This window comes from Ochotona curzoniae, unplaced genomic scaffold (genome assembly GCF_017591425.1).
Source record: "Ochotona curzoniae isolate NIBS_2020 unplaced genomic scaffold, NIBS_Ocur_1.0 contig_64, whole genome shotgun sequence".
Taxonomy (NCBI): domain Eukaryota; kingdom Metazoa; phylum Chordata; class Mammalia; order Lagomorpha; family Ochotonidae; genus Ochotona; species Ochotona curzoniae.
In genome coordinates, this window is record NW_024466502.1 from 28558171 (window position 1) to 28584394 (window position 26224).

Consider the following 26224-nt stretch of genomic DNA (forward strand, 5'->3'; position numbering starts at 1 on the left):
TGTCTGACATTGTCTGTATCATCTGTGCCGGGGCACACTTAAATAGCAAACTGATGGACTTATGATTGCTTATGAAGGACTATATTATTGTAATAATATGGGAAAAATCAGTCAGGGGCGGGAGTTTGGAAAAGGGATAGGGAAATCCTAAAGCCGATGTAATTGTACCATAAAATTCAAAATAAAATTTAAAAAGTAAAAAAAAAAGCTCAAATTAAATTTCATTAAGTATACGTAAAAATAATGAGATATGAAAAAAGAGACAGAATGAAATATGTATATACCTCACATATCTATTATGATGACCAAAATCCAGAACACAAAGTACCAAATGGCAACCAGGACAGGCAGGGGAGAATTATAATTCTTACTCATTAGTGGGGAGAATACTAACAAAATAACCACTTTAGAAGAAAATTTGGTAGAATCTTACAAATCTAAATGTATTTTTAACTTGTGATTCAGCAGTCATGTTCCTTATTATATGCCCAAAGTAGTCGAAATATTACATTAAACACACAAATCTATACAGGGATATTTATAGAAGCTTTGTTAAACATTGTAGAAATCATAAAAGACACTAAGAAGGCCTCTGTAGAAACAGATAAATAAACTGAATGATATCCAGACAATAGAATATTGTTTTAGTTTGATTATATATCTGTATATATGCATCTATATGGACATAGATATATTCCACTTAATAGTTGAGTAATTTCCACTACACAACTTTATATAAAAAGTGGGAAATAATAATGCCAAAGATGTAAGGTTTTTTACATCTACTATTATACACAGAACCTTGCCTGGTACACAGTAAGTGTTTTCTCAGGAACAGTTACATTTAGTTTTTGGCTTCTATTAAGTTATTTACCGAATAATTGAAATTGTGCTGAAGTAGCTTAAGATGCGGCTTGTGAGCCAGGCATCCCACTCAGGAGTGACTATTTGATCCAAATGCTCTGTATTCCCAATAAAGCACCTGGAAAGTCAGACCATGGTCCAATTGCTTGGGCCTCTATCACTCCTGTGAGTGATCAAGATGGAGCTCCTGACTCCTGATTTTGGGCTGGCCTGACCTTTGCCAAGCATGTTGGGGATGAACCAGCAAACAGAGATCTTTTCCTTGTTATGCCTGCAAAGGCCAGGACTGGATCAGGGCAAAACCAGCAGTCAAGATTCCCACAGTGTGCCAAATATATTATTCAAAGCTTAACTTGCTCCAAAAACTTGAACATGCATCCAATAAGATTAGTTATATCTCTACTGGACTCTTGATTATACTTGTTTTTCATACCTTTTATCTGTTTCTGTCAAACTGTCTCCAACTTGGTAAATTGAAAACCCCTTAAGTCATTCTGGAGGCTTTTGTTCCTCTCATTCTCTCAAACATCATAACATCATATTCAGAAGAAACATTTTCTCAGCAATGTCTTTGAAAAATACTCCAAAGAGTGTGTGTGTGTTTATATATATTTATATATATATATAATGTGTGTGTGCATATGTGTTTATTTTTTACCATTTAAGTTCAAACCACCATCATTCCATACAGGGGACTCCTAAACAGGCTTTTAATTGCTCTATTTCATTGTATCTTTCTCTGAGAAATCTATTCTACAAAAGCAGGCAATGAACTCCCTAAAACATAACCTTTTATTAATATTCCATGTGTGACATAATAAAATTCTAAAATTTTACATAAGCCTGCTAGTTAGTCAGGATTATTGCTCTTTTTTCCTAACTTTATATCCTTTGTAGTTCTTGATTCTTCCCCTCCAGCTACAAGGGCTTTCTTTTCATATGACTATACCTATCTTATTTTTTTTCTGATTCTGGCAAAGCACTCTCCCCAGATACACACATGCCATCTCTATTCCTATATGTGGATTACTCTCCAAATGACACGTTCTCAGATAATGGCACCTTATTTTTGTCACCCAGTTTTGTTCTACAATTAAGCATTTTTCACAATTTGGGTATTTTTTCCTTTCTAACTTTCAACTCAAAAGTCAGCTATAGGAGAACAACAATTTTACCATTTGTTTATTCCTGTGGCTTTAAATTGTGGAATGAATCCTGGCATCTAATCCTATTTAATAGGTATTTGTTGAATAAATGAATGAAATGCAATGGAATACAGATATTGGTTTTACATTATGAATGAGAAAACTTAAAGAGATTTTCCTTGACTCTTTCTATACTACCTGTACCCAAATTCTGGTCTCATTTCTATTTTCAACTGCTCAAAAATTTGAGGCAGTCCATGGCAAGTTACTGGAAAGTAATGGGATTTACACTCTTAGTTTTTAAACAAAAATTTTTTTAAGTTACAATAAAATACTGAGCTTTCCCTGCTGTTCTACATATTCATAAGCCTTAAAACATCATATTTATTTGAGAAGCACCTTGTTGCCTTTTACTTAAACTATTCTTAGTGATTTCTTAAAACTCAGTTAATGAAGACTAAGTTTTAGGCTTGCAGCTCAGATAGCCCCATTCCACACCAGTGTACTTGGGTTCTATCCCTCACTTTCCATACCTAACTCCAGTTTTCTGCCAGTGCAGATTCTGAGAAACTGCAGGAGATGAATCAAGCAAGTGAGTCCACACCACTCTGTGAAATCTGGATTGTGTTCTGGTCCAGCCCCGGCCAGTGGAGGAAGTTTGGGAGTGCAGAGTGAACGTGAGCTCTCAATTCGTCTCTGTTTTCCCTTTCTTCTTTCTTTCTGTCACACTTTGTATGTCTCTGCTTCTCAGAGAGACATTTTGAAGCAGAAAAAGAAAAAATATAAAACATAATTGCTGAATCAATTAATACAATAGTCTTTGATTGATACCTACATCTCTAATCCCTTCAGGTTGCATCGCATTGTTTCATGTCTGTGACTCACCGCCCTGTGTATTTCTCATCAAAGCATTGTGACATGATTGTCCTTGTGCATTCCTGAAAGGTTCCTTCACTGCAGGAAATAAGACTTATGTCTGTTTTAAATAATTTACTTTCACTGCCTTATGTTTATGACATAAATATATAGCATATTTATAGTATAAATACTTCACATTTTAAAAATAAAATAAAATCCTACTTTTAAAATATTACATAATCTTGAGCATCGGTGACAAATAAAAAATCACGAAAGAGACAGAAGTACATTATTTTGCAGGGGGGATTATAGTAACATGTTGTGGTTGCTTTCTATTGTGTATATGCAATTATCTAAATGAATGAATATTAATCTCATTATAATGGTAGATTCCTACTGCTACATAATTAAACTCCTGTCTAAGCTTTGGCATGTATGTTCAAAGCAGTTGTAATACTTGATAAAATTTGTCTTCAAGTTACTGAAAATGCTAAGTAGTCATCACATAGAGAAACTACAACAAATATGAAGATAAATGACCAATTTCTCATCCCCAGTGATTTATATTTGCATGTGTACATTAATACACACCAAATGAGGACATATATGCTTATTCTGGTATATATCCAGCCATGCATGAGTGCAGACATATTAAGGTTCCATAATGTTAGCATAGTACACTAGCTATATATATATATATATATATATATATATATATATATATAGTTTTATGTATAGTACGCTTTAGCCACAAGGCTATCACTCCAAGTCTGGCACTCAAATTTTAACAGTCACTTCATGGTCCTATGAAAATCATCCATAATGCCAACAACTCCTCTTACTTGTAATCAAATCTAAAATAAGACATTTTGATATAAAAAAAATAATTGGATCCATTGCATCTAGCAATCAAGATGCTGCATGTTATATTGTGGTACCTGGGTTTGATCCCTTAGTCTGGCTGCAAATTCCCATTTTCTGCTAATGCATACTTTGGAAGGTAGAATTGGTGGCACATGTAATTTTCTGTTACTCACGAGGAAGATCTAGCTAACTAGCCAATTAGCTCCCACCTTCTGCACAGTCTAAAGTCCCAGTTGTGAACATTTGAAATATGAACCAGAGGATAAGATCTCTCTCTCTCTCTCTTTTCCCCTCCGTGCTCTTTCTGCCATACACACACACACACACACACACACACACATCCCATACCAGACCTGCTCCTGTGTGTGCGTATACGTGTGTGTGTGTGTGTGTGTGTGTGTAGTTTGTAAAGGGGCAGTTTTGTATGAAACATTAACTTGAAGCGTCAGTATTGTGGAGCTCAGATTCAGCCAACACCTGTGATGCCAGCATCCAGTGTGAGCTTTGATTGTTCCACTTCTGATTCAGTTTCCTATGGATGTACCTGAGAAAGCAACAAAAATTGGCTCAAGTGTGTTGGCCCCTGCTGCCCTATTAGAGACCTGGGTGGACTTCCAATGTCCTGGCTTCAGCTTGACCCAGGCCAGGCCATTTGGGTAGTGATCTCTCTCTTTCTAACTTTGCCTTTCAAACAAATAAAAAATGAATCTTATGAAAAGATTACCTTGAGTAATTTTGCTTTTGGTAGTTGAGATATTGATGGCAATGAATGTAGAAGTTTTATTTTAACAAGTCTTTCAAGACAGTAATTTAATGATAGTATTTCACATTTTTGTTAAGATGCATGTTTTTCTTCAGTTATTAAGGAATTGAGTGCCAGGAGCTGTTGCATCATATTGTGAATCTTTTGTATAATAAACTAAGCTAAAATTGATAACATTTTGCAAACAAATCAGCTTTTCACTATAAGTTTGGACTATTTTGTTAAATTTGTAAAGCAAGTTTTAAAGCAAGTTAAAACATCGTATGCCATCTTTACGTTATTTCTGTGATAAAACTAGCTGCATTTCATAACAGAAAATTCAGCACAGCCTACACTAAATTTAAAACTAATTTTTTCAGGTACTGTTTATCTTTTTTTTTTCTTGTCTGAAAACAATGACAGTGTTTGAATTAGGAAGACAAAATTTAAATAATGACTGATACAATGGATTTAATTATAATCTAAATTAGGTGGTATTTTTAAAAAAGATTTATTCATTTTTATTTGAAAGGCATACTTTACAGAGAAACAAGGAGAGACAGAGGTCTTCCTTCTGCTGGCTTACATCCCAAATATCTGTTAATAGCCAGAGCTGTGCTGATTAGAAGCTGGGAGCTTCCTCAATGTCTCTCACGTGATTGCAGGGTCCCAAGAACTTGGGGCGTACTCTATTGCTTTCCCAAGCTGGGAGCAGACAGCAGGATTGGAAGTGGAGTAGCAAGTTTATGAATCAGTGCTCACACTGGGATACCAGAGTCACAGGGTGGACTATTAGCATGCTGCACTGCCAACCAGAGCTTCATACTCTGTTATATAATTTGACTTGACATGATGATTTATTAGGAGTATCGAATTGCCAAATAATATCATTACTGTTTTTCAGCCTAAATGTTACTGTGAATATTTAAGGATTATAGAGAAGGAAGATATCTAAGTATGTGCTACAGATAAAGTTTTTTTATTTAAAATGTATTTTTAAAAAAATATATTTTGATTGCCTTAAGACAAGAAACTTGTCTGTCTCTTAGTTGAACTCTCCTGACCAACACTCATTGGTGTTTATATATTTAGGGTGTATTTAGTTATATATTTGGGATATATTTCTGTAAAATAAACAGGGAAGGGAAATGTATTCTTTTTTTTTTTTTTTTTAGTTAATCACATTGCATTATGTGACACAGTTTCATAGGCTATGGGATTCCCCCAACCCCTCGCCGTACCCTCCCCCCTTGGTGGATTCCTCCACCTTATTGCAGTATTACAGTTCAAATCCAGTCAAGATTCTTTCATTGCAAGCATATACCAAGCATAGAGTCCAGCATCTTATTGTCCAGATAAATTCAATGGTTTCTTGGGGAGACCATCTCTGGTCTGAATATCATCCGATCAATTTAAAGGCCCAACATAACATCAATAACAATTTACGACACCATGGAATTGATTGACATGGTATTGAGTGACTGATATGTTAGAAAATGCAAGTTCTTAATCACATCATGTGACTACTTCATTGACATTTCAATTTTAGCTTATATATAACCAGCTTCTATTCACCTTAAAATGGCTATAGGGTACTATTCAGCTGTCTCATGTCTATTTTCATTTTACTATTTAACAGTTTATAGTGTTGATGCATAATTTTTACTGAACTTGGCAGATTTTAGGATTGCCTAAACTGACTTATAACTCTAACAGGGCTTATGTCAACCATTGAGTTACAGAACAGTTTTAGGAGGGGTGTGCAGAGAAAACTTCAATATCTCAGTGAGAAGTAACTAATCTTTGTGTCCCACCTAGTGAGGTGTATATGAATTCACGCTGACCATTTCCTCTCTGGTTCTAAGCTTTCCTTGTTGTTCTTTGTCTGTCTATTCTAATTTTTGTCTGTTTGTTTTTGGGGGGCTCCGGAGTGACCCTGATAGTCATTGCAAGAGAGGGAGAGGATCCAAAGTTGGAACTAAGTAAGGACCAGAGAAAGCTCCTCTCCCTAGTCCCGAAGGAAGTTTACTGTTCTGTTTCTGCGGACTGCTCAGAGTTCCTGGCTGTTGTTCTAATGACCTTGGATCCTGCGAGGAAGGATTTGTGCTTCTTCCATCCCATGTCGTAGATCCAAACGGGGGTGTATGACCTCAGAGTTTTCAGCCTCCAAAGGCACTGCAATAGGGAAGTCTATTCTTGATTTGTCTAGATTTTTACCAAGACCAGAATACTTCAATTAACATCTGATGGTAGAAAATTGAGATATCAGTTAATGTATGGAAAAGAGATTTGAAGCTTTTTATATGCTTAAATTATACTATGCCCCTTGAAGCATTTGCTATAATTACCACATAACAGAATTCGTTCATGTATGACAAGCTTTTACTTAAGATAGAATTTACAAAAAAAAATTGTTATAACACTGGTCTCTAAAATCATATTTAAAATCAGAATATCCACATTACGATATTTCTGTAGTGCACTCCCACTGTGATCAATTTAAAACCTATTGATATTTTCTCTGCTAAATTCATAGGCAACATTATAAGTGCAAAATGAACTTTTGAAATGATTCTAGACAAGTCAGTCACTGCTCTGACACATATTTTCCAAAGGGCAATTTTTCATTAACCAGAAAATATAACATTTTTCACATCTGATTGCAGAATAAAATGATGGAAAATTTGTATTCGAATTTGTCATAGAACAAAATTTGACATAGTTGTAACATATTTATCTCATTTTCCAGTTTATGTATTTTAAAACTATTTTATCTTTTGAAAAGTTATAATAGAAAACTTTATTTTGTGGTTAATAGTGACTCAAATAGTAAATTATTAAATATACTAAAATATAAATTTAGAATAACAGAATATTAACAATGGCCCAGCTCCAGATGGCACCACATTGCTGGAAGCCATTAGAAGCTTCCAGAAGCTGCAGATTGCCTACAGAAGAGAGCCTGGGGATGTGTAGGAGAGGGAACCACCAAAGCCGAGATAGGGTAGTTTAAAAAAGAGACACCAGAGGGCATGTCTAGGTGAGACCAAGGCACTCACCCATGTCTGAGAACTGTGCTGGGCTCAGTAGCATCACTTGCTACCGACAGGCACACATGACAGCTAGGAATGGGAGGCTTGCCTAACAGGGCTGGGCTGCAGTACCCACCCACAGTGCCACTGCAGCTGGTGGACCATATGTGACTGAGCCAGGCCACCAACTGGTAAGAAAAGATATCCAGGATCAGAGACAGATTTTGTGGGGGAGATGGTGGATTCACCCCTGTGGGACTGCAGTGATTCTGATTTGTGTGAGAGCTGGGGGTGATGGTAAGACATTGATTGGAACTGGGTTTGGGAGCAGGCTGAGCTGGTACACCTGAGAACTAGGTCTGGGACCAGCCTGCTGCATCCGTCATCACATGCAAAGGCTGGGAGTGAAGGAAGGCTATGCCAGGTACAGGCCTAGCTCCTGCTAGCTTGTGTGAGATGTAAGGGCTGGGTGTGGGCCTGGTAGGGGATATATATACTCCCCTGTTAAGCTGTGGCTCCCACTGTTGATCTCAAGAGCCAGAGTTGGGGACAGACTGTGCTGAATAGGGTGGCAGTAGCCCTCCGCATGTGTGTGGCCTGGGTCCAGAGGTAGGCTGGTGTGGTCTAAGCCCCAGCACCTGCTGGTGCGTGCAGGAGCCAGAGTGGATGTGGGATGAGGCAACAACTGCCAAGGTCTTGAGAACAAGGTCTGTGGGTGGGTCACATGGGGCTGGGATGCATCACCTGCTGGTGAAAAGCCAGAATGGCTGCAGACCTATGGCAAGGCCATAGTACCTACCCATGAATGCCAGGACTGGGGGTGAGCCATCAGGTGGGACCAAGCACCCATCTGTAGGTACAGCTGGATGATAATTGAGCTTGAAAAACTTTTCTATTGTGCTGGTGAGTGCTAGAGCCAAGGCTGGAGGCAGCCCAGTCTGGAGGTTCACTGGGCTGGTCCATTTTGCAACACCTGCCAGCATAAAATGGAACTGAGGACAGGTCAGACTGCAGCACCTTCACTGAATGCCAAAACTGAGGGCAGGCCATACTAGACTGGGCCACAGTACACTTAAGACCCTGGGATGAGAGCAGGCCTGGTAGGGGAGCTGTAGGGACTCCCCTGTTATTCTGTAACTTCCATTGGTGAATGTGAGAGCTGCAACTAGGGGTAGACAGTGCTGTGCAGGGCTGCAACACATTGTAAACCTACATGTAAGCTGGGTCTGAGAGTACAACAGGTTGTGTTAGATAGCCATACTCACTGCACACACAAGAGTCAGAATAAATGCGGCCAGCTGCTAACAAGTTCTCGGCCTGGGTATAAGTCATGTCAAGCTGGACCATAGCACCTCCTGGCAAGTGCAGAATATAAGGCTGCAAGAAGTCCTGGTAGCTGGGGGCATTCCCTTACCAGGCTACAATTCCCTCTGGTATGCATGAGATCCATGCACATGCAAAAGCCAGGACTAGAGATGAGCCTGGTGGGGCTGCAGAAATCATTGAGGGTCACCATAACTAGGCCTCAGAATCCACTGGTGTACATAAGGACTAGTCCCATGGAGTGCTGGGATGGGCTAGACTACAGCACTTGACAGTGTGTGTAAGAAATGGGGCTAGGGGAGAATTGACTAGACAGCTGCAATTATCAGTATGTTTGTGGGATGGTGCAGTTAAGAGACCAAACCTGATCCTCTACTAACTGGTTCACACAATAGTCATGTTTGAGATCACACTAGGTCTGGTTTTGAGAGGACTCCCCAACTGGATTTTCCAAGCCACATGTAAAATATCAATATATGTGGTCTGACCTCAGAGTGCAGGTGTCAGGACGGGCCTTCTCAGTTGCTATTGTCTATGCATTGGACAGCATACACATATGCACATGGGGGACATGATAGCCAGCCTACCTAGGTTACCAGAGGATGTCAAGTGCCTATCAGACGATGGGGAACAGAACATGTTGGACAGCTTTCCTGCCAAACTTCCCTGCTTGTTCCTGGGTCTGTGGTTCCACTCAGGTTGAATTGGTCAACCAACAGACCTTGAAAAGATTTTCTCAACCCTGAAAGAAATTTGACAGTGTTTCAGAAATCTTGTAGTTTGACAGCAAGGAGTGGCCCTCCTCCCTCATGTTCCCCAGGCAGATGCAGAAGAGAAATTAAATAAAATGGAAATATATATTTGTCACACCCACCATGCTTGTACTCATCCCTCCCCAACCTAACCAGAGGCCTACATAGGCATGCATCCCTCTCAACTGTGTAAACGATATTAAAAATAAAATGAAAAGCTGATGAGTATTATGAGTAAGAAAAAAGAAATAAAGGCCAGATCAGCGTGTAAAAACTTCTTTGCAGTTTTCAAAGTTGAAATATACCTCTGACTCTTAATTTCCTTATACCTCTGGCTCTGAATGCAAATGCTAGCTTTCATTGGAAGAATAAAAGGTGAAAGTTGATTAGGTAAGCAGTGTTAATCTATGCACTGTTTAAAAACTATTAATTCTATGATTCAATATAAAAGGGGCTGACTGACAGTACCAATATAGAAATGGTAAATTAGTTTCCAGTATATTTGCTTTAGTGCATCTCTTGTCAAAAGTGAAATGATAAACATAAGTTTTCATTTGATAGAATAAATATTGAGTCCAATAATTCATTAACACCCCTCATCAGATCGGTATAGTTCAAGGAATGAGAACTTTCTACCTATACAATGTTATGTAATTTTAATATTGCTAAGGAAGTATATATTCATCCAAAATGCATGGTTTGACTGAATTGCTTGGTGCACCATAAGAAAAAGACTAATCTGATGCTCACAGTTTAAGAGAGATTAAAAATAAGTAAGCATAATTACAATTCTTTGGTCCTCATTCACACCAGTATATTGCAACCACTAAAATGAATTGAAAGAATGAACATTTTAAAAGGTAAATAAAGATAAAAGTTATAAAGTAGGTCAAACACAAGAACAATATTTTACAGACCTTGCTGGCTTCACGCATACTGCTCTTACAGCTTCTGAGATAGATGCAGTGTGGATGAGGACACAAACTTTCGTAGAATCAGAATTCAGGTGCCATTCATTGTAACTAAGTTCAGAAGGATTGAAGATGTTTTCAAACTGAACTTTGAGAGAAAACATTAAAAACTTGAATGGCTCCAGTCATCCACAGATGCAAACAAAGGCTTAATAATGCAAGCCCTGCTTATTTCTGAGAACATACCGTTTGCTGCAATGTTCCTCATATGTGAAATCGATTGCAATTACTCTCTCAGAAGTTCATGATATTAGTAACTCCCTGAACCTGCATATGGGCATTGCTTTGCCTAAAATAACCCACTTCAGCATCTCAGTATTCCTTTGTGTCATTCTCACTGCAAAGTGCACATCTTTTGAGCCTTTGCTCAAGATTCACCTTTTGTTGTTGTTGTTGTTGTTATTCTGATACCCCAAGACATTTTAAACTGCTTTGGTGCTTTCACCAGCCCCATGCCGATCTGCGCAATTTTTAAGAGAATATGGATCTTCAAATATTTATCTCATTTAAACCTAGCATAAATTTAGTCAAAGCTGACTAAAATTTCACAATATTACAACAAATTTATTACTCTGCTTATGTACACTTTAGTTGATGTAGTAGATTTGACCTAATAGGGAGTAGCAGATAGTTGTAGGCTTTTGTTTGCTTGTTTGTTTGTTTGTTTGCTTGTTTGTTTTTTAAGGGACTGACACAATGGCTAAATGCCTAAATCCTCACTTTGCAAGCACCAGGATTCCATATCGGTGGCTGTTCATGTCCTGGCTGGTGCACTCCCCATCCAGCTCCCTGTTTGTGGCCTGGGGAAGTAGTACAGCATGGCCCAAAACCTTGAAACCCCACTCCCGGGTGGAAGACCTGGAAGATCTTTCTTCAGCTGGTTCATTCCCCAAGTGGCCGTGTTGGCCAGAGCTTAGCTGATCCAAAGCCAGAAAACAGGAACTTCTTTTGGGTTTTCCCTGTGGTGCAGGGTGCTAAGGCCTTTGGTCCAACTTCTACTGCTTCCCCAGGTCACAAGCAAGAAGCCCATAAAGAATCCCAGTGAGTATGATGAGGATTTTAGCTACTGAGCCATCATGCCTGGCTCAGAAAAGTTTTTTTGGATAGGTAGCGGGTGGAGAGAAGGATGGGCAAGCATGGTGTTGTATCACACTAATCCTATCCTTACAGCACCAGCATCCCATATGGGGTTCTTGTTAGTATCCCAGGTGCTCCCTTTTTTCCAGCTCTCTTCCTGCCCGGAAAGCAGCAGATGGATGTCCTAAGGCCTTGGACTCCTTCCTATACCCATGAGTGAGGCCTGTAGGAAACCCTTGGCATCAAGCTTCAGATTGCTCCTTCTCTATCAGTCGTAACTATTTCAGGGGCGATGGAAGATCATTATCTCTCCCTCACTCTGTAATTCTGATGCTCAAGTAAAATGGATTTTTAGAGCACTATTTAAACTCTTTTTACATGTAGTGCTGTAATGCAGCTATAAACTTATAATATTAACAAAGAAAATGATATAGAAAAGAAAGAATGAACTGGTTAAGGAGATAGTTAATATAAAATGTTAGAGATTATAGAAGACGCTCTTCAGCACTACTAAACAGCAAAGCCATAATCTTCTCCATCTCCAAAGTAAGGAAGAAGAGGCCTGTTGTGGTAGCCTAATGGTTAAAGTCCTTACCTTGCACGAGGGGGTTGGGCATCAGTTTGCGTCCCAGCAGCCCTGCTTCCCATCCAGCTTCTTGCTATGGCCTGGGAATGCAGTAGAAGAAGGCCCAAAACCCTTGGAGCCTGCAACCACATGCGAGACCCAGAAGAGGCTCCTGGCTTCCAGCTTCAGATCAGCTCAGTGTTGTGACCACTTGGGGAGTGAATCATCAGATGGAAGTATATCTGACTTCCCCATAAAAATAAATCTTAAAAAAAAAAAAAACACCAAAAGTTGAAAAGATAAATTTGTATGTCTGACACTGCATGAATTACCTCCTGGATATTACGGATGTGTTTTTATACTGGTCTTACTTTTGCTAACTACCGAGATTTTTGTGGTAGGTAACAGTTTTTCCCTCTTGAACTTGAGGCCCTGCTCCATTTCCACAAGTTATCCTTAGGTAATCAGTTCTGTATTGGCCATTAGTTGAATTATAACTCCTTATAACTGTATTATTGTAACAATATAGGGAAAATCAGTAGGGGGTAGGGATCTTTTGGGGGGAACTTAGATTCTATGGGGTTACACTATGGAATTCAAAATTAAAAAATAAAAATTAAAAAAGAACTACATTAATTGATCAAGAGAAAAAAATAAAGCTTACGGCCAATGTGAGTAAATCACTAATGATCTTTGAGAGTTATTGCATATTATTCACCCTTAATGTTGGGGTCGTACAAATATGCTTTGAGCTTCAGGCTATGTGGGTTTTACCTTCACTACATTCCCTAAATTCAGACCAGTTCTCCTAATATTTGAGTATTCAATCTGATCTGTCTGGTCCGCATCCTCTCCTTATTTCTAAAATATCTGCTAATATATCTGTCTGCAACCACTTTTATTTCTACTCTCTGTTTCTAATCATCTCGGTCTCTAATTATTAATGGTTAAATGCTGAAAACAGTGCTTTCCAAAGCATTTTGGGTGTATATTGTCTATGAAATATTAATAGAGGTTATGCTCTGTGCTACCCGTCTTGAAAAAAAAAAGCAAAAAAAAAAAAGCAAACCTAATAAAAATTAAATGTAGCTTTGGATAAATGCATCTAGTGGTGCACAGCTTCAGCAAAATTAAATTCATCTTATTTATTCGCACAACCCCTTGTTATTTTCAAGCATAACATGAATCTCTAAATGGAGGCAGTGATTGTGGAGTTTTCCAAATTGATTCTTATTCTTATGATATGAACATTCTGTGAAATAATCTTCATTTGAATAAGATAAAAGATATATTTTTAACATGCCACTAAAAAATAGTGTTATCCTCAAGTATTGAGCACAGCTTTGTAACTATCCTAGCATCTGATTGTTAATTTTCTTTTTTTGAAGCATAATTATCTCTCTTTTATATCAAAAGAAGTTTTCACTTGTTTCTAGAAAAAGTTTGAAATCTATTTGATTCTCAGTTCTTTAAAACACTTCCTATTTTAACAGTAGAAAATATTTATTGGTTGTCTAGTCATAATTGCTATTTTAATTTTTATTACATTTTTGTTTTCAATGTGTTCTTTTTGTATTGAATAAAAATATCATGTTAATTTTTCTTTTAATTGTGGAAATTTAAGACCCAGCTGCTTTCTGCCTAGCTGCTAAAGTCCTTGCCTTGCATGCAAAGGGAACCCCTACAGGTGCCAGTTTTAATCCCAGCAGCTCCACTTCCCATCCAGCTCCTAGTTTGTGGACTGGGAAAGCAATCAAGCATACCCCAAAGCCTTGGCACCCTGCACCTGAGCTGAAGACCCGGAAGTAGTTCTGGCTTTGGATCGACACAGCTCCAGTCATTGTGGCCAGCTGAGGAGTGAATCAACAGATAAAAGATCTTCCTCTCTGTCTCTCCTCATCTCTGTATGTCTGACTTACCAATAAAAATAAAAATAAATTAAAATTTTTTGTAGAAATTTAAAAATGTTGTGCAAATTCTGGTACTTAATTCTTCAATGACATACAAAATAAATATTCTCTTCAAGTGTATGGTTAGTATTTAAATTAATGTGTGGTCTTTTGTCACTTCTATGGTTAATTAAAATATTTCTGATATGCTGTTTCCTTGTGGTCATCTGGAATTTACAGCCTACTTAAGAACAGATTCCACATTAATCTAGTGGAAATATTGGAAGGAAACAGCTGGGACTCAAACTTGCAGTTTATATAGAATGACATTATCTCAAGTAGTGGCTTAACCCACTGCAGCATAATACTGGGCCCAATACTGGCAATTGAGTTTAAACTTTGGTAATTTGAACACAGATTAGCTCTTACTGTCTATTTTTCTGTTTATTTATTTGTTTATTTATTCATTTAAAGTTTTTGTATTTCTGCATAGGACTCTTCCCTTTTATATTATTATTATTATTATTATTATTATTATTATTATTTTGTGATACAATTCCATGGGTTCTGGGATTTCCCCTCCACCTCTCCAAATCCTCTCCTAACCCACTGATTTTCCCTATGTTATTATAATAGCATAGTCCTTCATAAACAGTCACAACTCCATCATTTTACTATTTAAGTGTATCATGACATGTAGGTATGAGCAATGGCAGAGAGCCCAGCATCCTATTGTCAAGATATATTTAACAGTTGCATTGGGAGTCTATCTTTGATTTGAAAGTAGAGATGCATACTGCATTGTAGCTCCACGTCTGAATTTGATATACAGAGAGAAGGAGAGACAGAAAGATCTTCTATCTGCTGGTTCACTAACCAAGTTGTCACAAGAGCTGGAGCTAAGCTGATCAGAAGCCAGGAGCTTCTTCTGGGTCTCTCACGCAGGTGCAGGGTCCCAAGGCTTTGAGCCATCCTCGATTGCTTTCCCATTTCACAGGCAGGGAGCTGCATGAGAAGTGGAACAGCCAGGACACTGCATCATGACTCTGCTGTCTGCTCTTTGCCTGTGTCCACTTGTCTCCTCTGTCGTTGCACTGTCCTCTCCTATTTTCCAGTATCACAGCCTTTCTGCTTCATTCTGGCTAATGATTCTACATCTGTTTAAATGTGTACTTACGCTATTCTGCTATCTTGTTTCTCTCTCTCTTACTGTCTTGTATAGATTTTAACTATTATGATTTTTCTAGAGTCTTGGTAGAATGCCAGGTATTAGAAAGTCTTCTATTATGGTTGAGTGAAAATTCCTGTGTCAAAGGCCCCAAATCCTGTCACCTCTAGGACATCTGCTCAAGGCTGCATAACAACTACTTTCAGATATACCATACAACTTCTGACCTGGGCAAATGTGCAATTATTATTTAGGTTTTAAAAGTTTCCTGGATGGCTGGTCAATATGGTTGAGTTCTAGAGTTCGTAAGACACTTGTTTCAAATCAGAGATAATATTCCATGACTCAGATTTTTTCCCTAGTGTTTTCCTTTTCTATTGTCTAATATCTGGCAAAGCATATATACAGGTTTCTATTATGGATCTTCAGGAATGTTACAGGAGTCTTTCTTAATATATCTCAGGCTTATAACCAAAGCTGCTACACTGAGTCTCTGAACTAATTTAAATAAAGGTATGTGATATCAACATGTTTGAGTTCCATACAAAAACTTTTTTTCAGGCATGTGGATTAACTAATAAGTTAATGGACTGTCCAAGTTACCTCGTGATCAACCTGTGCCCTTCAGAGATGTAAATAGGACACAAAATCCACTAATTGTCACTCTGTTCATGTAGCATAACTATCATCTTGAAATGTCCCTGTGTATAAGGAACTGAAAAGCAGAAAGCACGGGCTATTGGAGATTCTGTCTTTAGTAATTGTTTAATTTTGTTGTGGCAAATAAGCAGACATAGACACTAAATGAGCCTATGTTTTAAATGAAAATGGCTGTGTTCTTAATTGTGTAATCAACACAACTTACAAGAGGGCTTTAAAAGTATGTTATTGGTCTTTTTTTTTTTCTGCAAAATGTCTTAATGGAAAGGAGTGTTCCCCAGATCATGCAGTGCTTATGGTTAAGCAAGCAAGCGCCAAGGAAGCAAATCCGTCATTTCCATACACTTTCTTCTTTTCTCTCTGTAGGGTATGTGTCCCTTTCCTCTCTGTACAGTATTGGCATATGGACTGTGGATTCTGAAACTCATTAATTCAGGCTTACATCAGTTCATAACAGAAGTTAGAACCACTGTTCTCAATTCTGGCTTAATAGAACCACATAAATTCATTTACTCTAACTTGAATCTGACACTCTGTGTATTTTTTCCTCAAGTGTTCCCAAGCACCTGTTTGCACAAATTAGTTCCTTATAAGAAATGCTCTGCTGTGTGACATTTCCTCCCAGAGTAAACCCTGTGATTTTTCTCTTTGGATGACGATAGGAAAAGAAACGTGAATCAATAAAGCATAGCATGTAATGTGCTGAAGAAACTTGTCATATTTTGATAGGCCTTCCTTTGTCTCCAAAGTATCATCACCTCCTCTCCTGGCAAAATTACCAGGAGTAGTGTATAAAACAAAGGAAGGCTTAGCCAAAAAACCCTAAGTTACTTGTTTGCTCCTGCAGTTACAGAAGGCTCAGATGGACATTACTACACAAGCAGGTCTCTTCTGTGCACAGATGATTTGATGACTTTGTGGACAGACATTGAAATTTATATGACAATTAGAATGGACACTTGACCCTTCCGGATGCCATTACAGACAAAAGATTCTTTTAGCTCTGGGCAAATTTCTAAGTCTTTACTTTTGCCTTCAGTTGGGAAATCTAAACCTTAAGCTTATCATTGAGCCTTTGCAAACTCTGAGGCTGAACCAATACTCTTTCATAATAGCTAACATAATTGCTAACTCAATCTATTTTAATTGCCAATAAAATTTAAATTTCCACTAGTTCAATGTCCCCTCTTTGGAATATGCATATTTTCAATAAATGTGATGTCTAAGCAATGGGTTTTTAATATTTCAGTTCCAGGCTTGAAGGTTAGCTTTGTAATTCAAATATTTGAAGCATTCTGATTCTCATTTTGATGTCAGTACTCTGGAATAACTTCTAGTATTTATTAATTATCTTAAATAAAAGGATCTCTTCTTTCAGTACATTCATTCTAATTTTCTCAAATGAAGACACAAGTACAATTGTTTTTCTATTTTTTTTTAAAGATTTATTTCTTTTTATTGGGGAGGCAGATATACAGAGAGGCGGAGAGACAGAGAGGAAGATCTTCTGTCCTTTGGTTCACTCCCCAAGGGGCTGCAACAGCTGGAACTGAGCCAATCTGAAGCCAGGAGCCAGGAGCTTCTTCTAGGTCTCCCACATGGGTGCAGGGTCCCAAGACTTTGGGCTGTCCTCCTCTGCTTTCCCAGCCCACAAGCAGGAAGCTAGATGGGAAGAGGGGCTGCCAGGATTAGAACTGGTGCCCATATGGGATCCCGATGCGTTCAAGGTGAGGACTTTAACCGTTATGCCATTATGCTGGGCCCACAATTGTTTTTCATCTGAGTATAAGTAGTCTATTGTCATTGCTATATTAAGAATCCTGAGGTTTGGCTGGTCATTAAAAGAGATTTGTGGCAATTAAATGTGCAAATAGCATGTATTTTAATATCAAACCTAAATTCAGTTTTAATTTTAGGATCTTAGGTAGACTAATGGAAAGATTTCATTAGTGGATGTTTACTTTGTGAATCATTTCCATAACAATTGCCAAGTGCTTTTAATACTAGGGGTACTTTAAGAATTTTCCAGTTACATTGCCATAATGTCCTATAAAGCTGGCTTCCCAAATCTCTACATTTTTTCTTGAGATTTGTCTCAGGAAATGTGATTCTATGTCAGTCACACTAATCTGTTTCTCCCCTCTATTTTTTAATTTCTTAAAAATATTTCAAATTTTAAGCCATGGACATTTAAAAGATCTTTGTTATATTTAAGGGTTAGGCATTTAAAAGTTAGAAATAGCAAAAACATTTTTGATATCATGTTATTATTTAACATAAGCAGATATTTTGTCTTAAGCTAAATGTAACCCCTTGTTGATGTGTAATGACTCATAAAGATATTCTTTTTATTTCACAAATACTGTTGGTGAGTTTTACATCTTGTATTCATTTGGAAATTGGTTATATTCAAATATGCATCTTATTTATTTCTATAATTGTCATATTTTTAAAGAATGTGCCACTTTATCCCTGCATGAAATGAGATTCAAAATTATTCAACCAGTGGAGCAAAAATATATATTCCTTTTCTTTTATTCCTAAATTATTTCTTTTTTTAAACAGAGTTCTTTCCTACTAATTTGTGTACATGTCTCTTTTTCAACACTTCTGATAAAAAGCCTTACTTAAAATTCCAATTATCTTATAAAATAAAACTGTACCCTGAGGCAATGTTAATAATTATATTCACTTTTCTAGTTTGTAAGTAGCAGCACCTGGTGCTTGAACCTTATTCATTACAATATTCCGTGGCTCTGAACCTCTCCCTTGGGGGGTTAATAAAAGATTTGAAAATTAGTATGTTTAGCATAACTAGGCATTTATTTTGAACATTGCTTTATGCTGATAAACCAAGATGGTGTTTCATTTGTGATATTGTTTTGCAAATGAATTCTTTCCTTTTTATTTCTCCACTTCCTGAGTTTATATATTGTAATAGCTACCATTCATTTTAATCAAAAATAATATTGCCTCATCTAAAATATGTAAGCATTAAAATTGTACAAGCTTTGGAACATTTTAAAAAAATTTAAAAGATAGGAAAAAGCATTTTTTTTTTGATTCCCAACTACTCAGAAGGAAAAAGTTTAAAAACTAAAATAAGTTATATCCTGAAGGTAAAATAATATGAACAGGTTCATGTAACCAGAAATATAACTAAATATATATGACTACAATAAATAGTTACCTTTTCGCATATAAAAAAATATCTTTTTTTGTTTTTTTCTGGCTGCATTCAGGTCTTTGCACAAAAACTATCTATGAGTGATTCCTTCATTTCATGTTATACAAATATTCCTTTTTTTCTGAAATGCTTCTTAAAACAATGTTCTTGGACATTTTGTCAGAGTGTGTTAAGCTACCGCTTGGGACACCTACGCTTCATCTTGGAAAGCCTGGTATCACATTCCACCTGATTCAGTCTCCTCCTAACAGAGCTCTGATGTACAGATCACAGCCATTTGTTTTTATTCTGACCACGGCCACGGGTTCCCAGATAAAGTTCCGGTTCCAGGCATTAGCTTACCCAAGCCTTGCTGCTGCTGGAATTTAAGGAGTGAACCAATATGTGAAAGACCTCTTTCCCTGTCCTTTCTGGTTATTTTCCTTTCTTTATTTTCTTTTTGTTTATATTTTTAAGACATACTTTTATTTGAAAGGCAGATCACAGAGATGAGAGACAGAGAGAGGTCTTTCGTCCATTGGTTCACTCCCCAAAGATTCCCAACAGCTGTAGCCGAACTGACTTGGAACCAGGGGCCAGGAGCCCCCTCTGGGGCTGCCACATGGGTGCAGGGGCACAAGGACTTCAGGCAATGGTCCTCTGCCTTCCCTGGCCACAAGCTGGATCAGAATGGAGCATCCAGGACAGGAGCTGGTACTGCATGTGGGAGCTCAGTGTATTACACTGTGGTGCCAGCCCCTCTGTTCTTTCCTTTCCATCACTGTTTCTTTCTGAGGAAAATAAAATATTTTTATTTAAAAATAAAACATTTTTATCTCAAAACAAAAGCTAACCCTTAGTACTTAAGACAAACTACAAATCATCATCATCGTCATAGCCATTTCAGCTGGATGTTTCATCAGCAACATTAAAGGAATAATAAAATGGAACTCCTGTCTTCTTTAGCAATCCTTGGTTGAAATGAATATATTGCATCTACTTAAAGGATTTGCACTGTCTAAAACACAAAGTCTATATTATGATTGTAAAAACTATTTTAACTTTTCTTCTGCATCCAGCATGATCTCTGGAAGCTATCGATATTCATATAATCATAACCTACAACACAAAACATTTACTACTATTCTTCATTTGAGTCTTACCCATCCATGGGCATATCTATATTATCTAAACTTTTGGTCTGACTCAGTTCTGAATGTTTTGAACATTTAATGAGTGACTCAGCAGGTGGAAAACATTTCTCTCTTCATCTTCTCTTCCTTTGCTTGTCTTTCTTCTGATCCATAGTCAGACGCGTTGTCCATTGTGCTACTGGCTCCATCTGTTTGCTTGTCTTTCTTGTCTATCACTATTCAATAACCATTACATTTTTTTTAATACATGAAAACTGGTAAAGAGAGAGTCATTCTTGGAAATTTTGTCTTGTATGATATTTATGATCATTTCCATGCTCTGGCTTCCCTTGAAGTGTATAGTTCTATTATCTAATGTCTCCCACAAAGCCAGCATACTGCCATAAATTCTGCTAAACCACAACGTTATGCTGAACTTGTCAGCATTTCATCCTGTAAGTTGTAATGAATAAATATCTTTGTCAGGGCAAACAAAAAGGAAGACAGTGAAGAAGTTTGAGCTAATTAGGATAAATTTACCATTTCTGTAGGATCTTGAGCATTTAAGGGTTAGTCATTGTCTTAGGAGTCATTTGACTCACGTAACTCTTTTGATAATATTTATAATTTTCTTTCTGGTGTCCAAGTTGAGAAATTTGATCAGCTATAAATTCGACTTGTACTTTCTAATACATTTACATAAAATAAACACAAATATTTACTTATGCAATTAATTTTTAATTTTAATTCTTTTAATTAGGTAAGAGAAGAGGACAGACAGAAAGGAAGATCTTCCATCTGTTGATTCACTTCCCAAGTGGGTACTATGGCCAGAACTGAACCAATCCGAAGCAAGGAACACTGAGCCTCTTCTGTGTCTCTGACGAGGATGCAGGGTTCCAAGTCTTTGGTTTGTCCTTGACTGCTTTCCCAGGTCACAAGTGGGGAGCTGGATGGGAAGCAGGACTGCCGGGATTAAAACCAGGTGGCGCAAGTGGTTAAAGGTCCTCGCCTTGCACGCCCGGGATCCCATATGGGCCAGTTCTAATCCCAGCAGCCCCGCTTCCCTTCCAGCTCCCTGCCTGTGGCCTGGGAAAGCAGTCGAGGACGGCCCAAAGCTTTGGGAACCTGCACCCGCGTGGGAGACCCAGAAGAGGCTCCTGGCTTCGGATCGGCATAGCATCGGCCCGTTGCGCTCACTTGGGGAGTGAATCGGTGGACGGAAGATCTTCCTCTCTGTCTCTCCTCTCTGTATATCCGCCTTTCCAATGAAAAAATAATAAAAATAAATCTTTAAAAAAAAAAAACCAGCACCCATATGGGATCCCAGAGCATGCAAGGCAAGGAGATTAGCTGCTAGGTTACTGCTCTGGACTCTAATTTTAATTTTTTGAAAACATTTATTAAAGGGCACATTATTGAATCTATTAGGCTATATCATGTGCCTAAGTGTCTTGAGAATGTATTCTTTAGTGAAGTATGCTGAATGATTTTTGTGAAATGATATCTGCTATTAATAGTACAGTAATCAACTTAAATTTATTGAACTTTATTTCCATAATACAATTTTGTAGGTATAGGGATTCTATAGCTACCTCTCTTTCCTCATAATGACCCTCTCTTTTCCCACATATTATTGCATTAGTTTAATCCTTCAGCAACAGTCACAAGCACAACATTTTACCATTTTAAGTGTATCATGGCATTGTAGCTTTTGGCAATGGTGGAAAATCTGGTGTCATATTGTCAAGGTATATTTAACAGTTTTGTTAGGAGTACTTTTATTCAGGAGTAGAATTGTATACCGCAATGCATCTTCACTTCACAATGTGCTGGTCTCTATTACATAATTAACCTATGAGAAGCTATATTTGTTTTGAGTTTTGCATGAAGGATGCCTTGTATCACAGAAAACATGTGATATTTGTCCTTTTAATATTAGCTTATTTCACAAATGATAATAGTCTCTAATTAGGAACATTTTATTTCTAATGGTAAAATTTCATTCTTTCAATGACTGAATAGCATTCCATGGAGTAAATGCTCCATGGTTTCTTCATCCATTCCTGTTTCGATGGGCATCTGGGTTGTTTCCTTACCTTTGCTGTTTTATTTTGTCCTTCTATGAACATAGAATTACAAGTCACTTTCTCATAAGCAGATTTCACTTCCTTTTAATATATTGCCAGGAGTGGGATACTGAGTAATATGCAAAATTGGTTTTCAGTTGCCTTAGCACTCTTCATACTGACTTTCATGTGGCTGCACTGGGATAACTCCCACCAACAGTGAAGTAGTGTACCTTTCTTCCACATGCATGCCAGCAGGTGCTGTTAGTGGAGTTCTGAATGGAAACCAAATCAGTATCATTTTCCTGGTGGGTTCACTGCAATGCATTGAGTCAGAAGTGAGTTCTCCTAGGCTTAGTACAAGCCTAGTTCACTGTTGTGTCATTATCTCTCCTCTCCACCTGCTCCCTCCGCCAAGGTCTTTGCTGCAGAACTCAAAACGGCACCCAATGCACCCACTGCAGCACTGGTAGTGGGCTGGATTGGGCATCCACTCTGTCCCCACACCAGTCCAATAGGGCTCTGCTAATGTGCTTCTGCCCCTGGTTAAATTAAAAGAAAAAAAATAGGCCCACAAATCTATGCTGGATGCATCTCCTGCTTTCTCAATGATCTCCTCTTCCCACCTGACCACCAGTGGAATTCCAGTGGCTGCTGGTACACCTGCTTAGTGCAGTGCTTTGTGTTGTGTCTTGTGTCCATGATGGTTTCCAGGTGCCCTTCTGCCATCACCCCTATTCCCCGCTGCCCTGCCTGCCACACACATTTCTTATTTCCCAGGATTGTGTCCTCTCTGCTTATCCTCCACAAATCCTTGTCATTCATTTTAATACGTCCTCACACTATTCTGCCATCTTACTCTTGCTATACCAACAATTCTTAAAACATTCTAAAAATGTATTTCATTCTGACAAATTGATGTGCCCATCATTTTTTTGTGATCTACAGGCTGCCAGCAACCAGCCATTCACTGGCACCTCAGAATGATTTGGACTCCAGCAGTTCTGAAGAATTCTATCAAGCTGTTCACCATGCTGAACAAACCTTCAGAAAGATGGAAAGTTACCTGAAGCAGCAACAACTTTGTGATGTTATCCTGATTGTGGGAAACAGAAAAATACCTGCACATAGGTAGTGTCATTTGTCTCTTGGAAATATGTACTCATGACTTTAAAAGTCACAGACTAGCATGTGGATTGAATACTAGTCTATATTTATGGAATTGGGAATGTACATTTTTAAGATATCCGATTTTTGTCATTGTGGTTATTCAATAATTGATCTTTTTTTACCCTGAGGAAGTTATAATGCCACTTAAATTGTAGAATTGTCTTAAGAAATAAACATAAAAGCTTCAAATCTTATGGATGAAAAGATTCCTTCTGTTTTAGTACAAATCATGTTAAATGAAAATCCAATTTGGTTTAGGGAGGATGCATATACCTGAAATACAATATGCTATTTTGTTAAAATTTGAATTTGATTTATCTTGCACATATATTTTTTTAAAGATTTATTTTTATTATTTTTTTTTATTGGAAAGGCGGATATACAGAGAGGAGCCACAGAGAGGAAGATCTTCCGTCCGATGATTTACTCCCCAAGTGAGCACAACGGCCGATGCTATGCCGGTCCGAAGCCAGGATCCTCTTCTGGGTCTCCCACGCTGGTGCAGGGTCCCAAAGCTTTGGGCCGTCCTTGACTGCTTTCCCGGGCCACAGGCAGGGAGCTGGAAGGGAAGCGGGGCTGCCGGGATAGAACCGGCGCCCATATGGGATCCCGGGCGTGCAAGGCAAGGACCTTAACCACTGTGCCACTGTGCCGGGCCCTTTGCACATATATTTTTGAGACAAATATGTACTTACCTTTGCTATTAAATTTACCTATAAACATGTAACAAACGTATCAATGTGATGCTCAGGCAGTCAAAAGGAGTGACCAACATCTTCCTGTAGGAATAAATGCCAGCTTGTGTCCAATGTGGCACTAATGAAAGTACAATAAGGACGAGATCAGCATTACTTATGAGCAGTAGCAATGGCAGTGACAGAATGTAATCAGCTGAGATTGTCAATGTCCTTTTTATCATTATTATTATTATTATTTTAATCTAATTATTTCTATTATTTAATTATTATCTATTATTATTTTAATCTAATCATTTGCTGCAGGCACCTGTTACAGTAGTCACTTTTTGGAACAACCATATCCTGTATCCAAGTTTAAGCTTTGCTCCTCATTTTTGATTTAGCCTCCTACTAGAGTACATCCTGAGAATCAGCAGATAACTATTCAAGTACTGACTTCCCTGCCACTCATGGCAAGCCTGAAGTTAGCTCCTGGCTATTAACACCAGCAATTTGGAAGTGAACTGGTTGATGGAAGGTCCACACCCCCTCCATCTCCTGGTCTCACTCTCATTTCCCTTCTGCCTTTCAAGTAAAATGAAGATATATATTAAAATTAAACAATGAAATTATTTATTTAACCTGGCACTATATACCTTAGCCTAAGCTTCTGACTTCAGGACAGAAATCCCATTAGGGCACTGGTTCTTGTCTCGGTGTCTCTACTTCTAATCTAGCTCGCTGTTTATGCCATGGGAAAGCAGAAAGAAATAGCTCATGTCCTTGATCCTTTGCACCTATGTGAGAGACTGGAAGAAACTGCTGGCTCCAGACTTTGGATGGACTGAGGTTCAGCCACTGAGCTGGGGAGTGCACCAGAACATGGACGAGCTCTCTTGCTCTGCTGCTTTCAATCTCTCTATTTCTATAATTCTTTTATTTAATTTTTCAGAGATTTATATATTTATATTGCAAAGTAAGGTATACAGAGAGGAAGAAACGAAGATATTCTATCCCATGATTACTCCCCAGGTACTACAATGGCTGGAGTTGAGTCAATCCAAAGCTAGGAGCCCGGAACCTCTTCCAGGTCTCCCACATGTGTGCAGGGACACAGGGCTTCAGCCATCACCGATTGCTCTCCCAGGCCACAAGCAGGGAGCTGGATGGGAAGCAGGGCTGCCAGGATTAGAACCAGTCTCCATATGGGATCCTGGCACATTCAAGGTGAAGAGTTTAGTTACTAGCATACTGTGCTGGGCCCAAGGCGAGGATTTTGAGCTGCTAGACTAATGTGCTGGGCCCTGATTTTGTCTTCAAATAAAATTTTAAAAACAAATTATTTTACAATACTCTGAGGGATGCAAAATTGAAGTTTTCTTTCTTTCTTTCCTTTTTCCTTTCTTTCTTTCTTCCTTCCTTCCTTCCTTCCTTCCTTCCTTCCTTCCTTCCTTCCTTCCTTCCTTCCTTCTTCTTCATCAGCTTCTTGTTCTGAATATGTTGACATTTTTAATATAAATGTAAAATTCATTTTTCTCAACTATTTATGCATGATAAGAAGAAAGTAACTATTGTTTAACCATTTATTTAATGTTGATTATGTGATATACAATTTGGTATCATTTCTCACAGATGATCTTTCATCCTGGTGGAAAAAAAAAGAAGAAAAAAAATACAGGTTGCTTTTCGGTATTGTCTACATGCTAGTAGGTGTTAAAGTTAGGTGCAATAATTTCTTATTTTTGAAGGTTACTTGAACAAATGGTGATTCTTGAGTGAGGCAAATCCAGACCACAAAAATTCAGGTTCCCGCAAAGGGAAAGTTATTCGTAGAAGACAAAGTAGATTGATTACACAGCAATAGCAGGGAGGCTTGTTGCTGGTTCTGATTGGTGCAGTTACTGTAGTTTGCGTTTTCTTTGTTTTTCCATGAATCCAGAACACTAGAACTTTCTCAGCCTAATAACTGTCCAATTTGCTGTTCAAATTGGTATGATTTAAAATTGTATACTATTTAGAGCTGTATTCATATTTAGCATTTCCATTTAAGTAAATATTAAGGATTATGTGAAAAATACTTTTTTGGCATTTCAAGAAGA

At 38.0% G+C, this 26224-nt stretch overlaps 1 protein-coding gene across 2 annotated transcripts in view; it reads left to right on the forward strand.

Moving 5' to 3' along the window:
• The window catches only part of KLHL1 (kelch like family member 1), a 206694-nt gene that overhangs the window by 45967 nt on the left and 134503 nt on the right, over positions 1–26224 (forward strand). Inside the window, exon 2 of one of the 2 annotated variants that reach the window (XM_040991032.1) lies at positions 23227–23409. The exons of the other annotated variant lie outside the window; for it this stretch is intronic. Coding sequence (XP_040846966.1) covers positions 23227–23409 — 183 coding nt within the window. The remainder of the gene's footprint in view (positions 1–23226; positions 23410–26224) is intronic. 2 annotated transcript variants of the gene reach the window in all.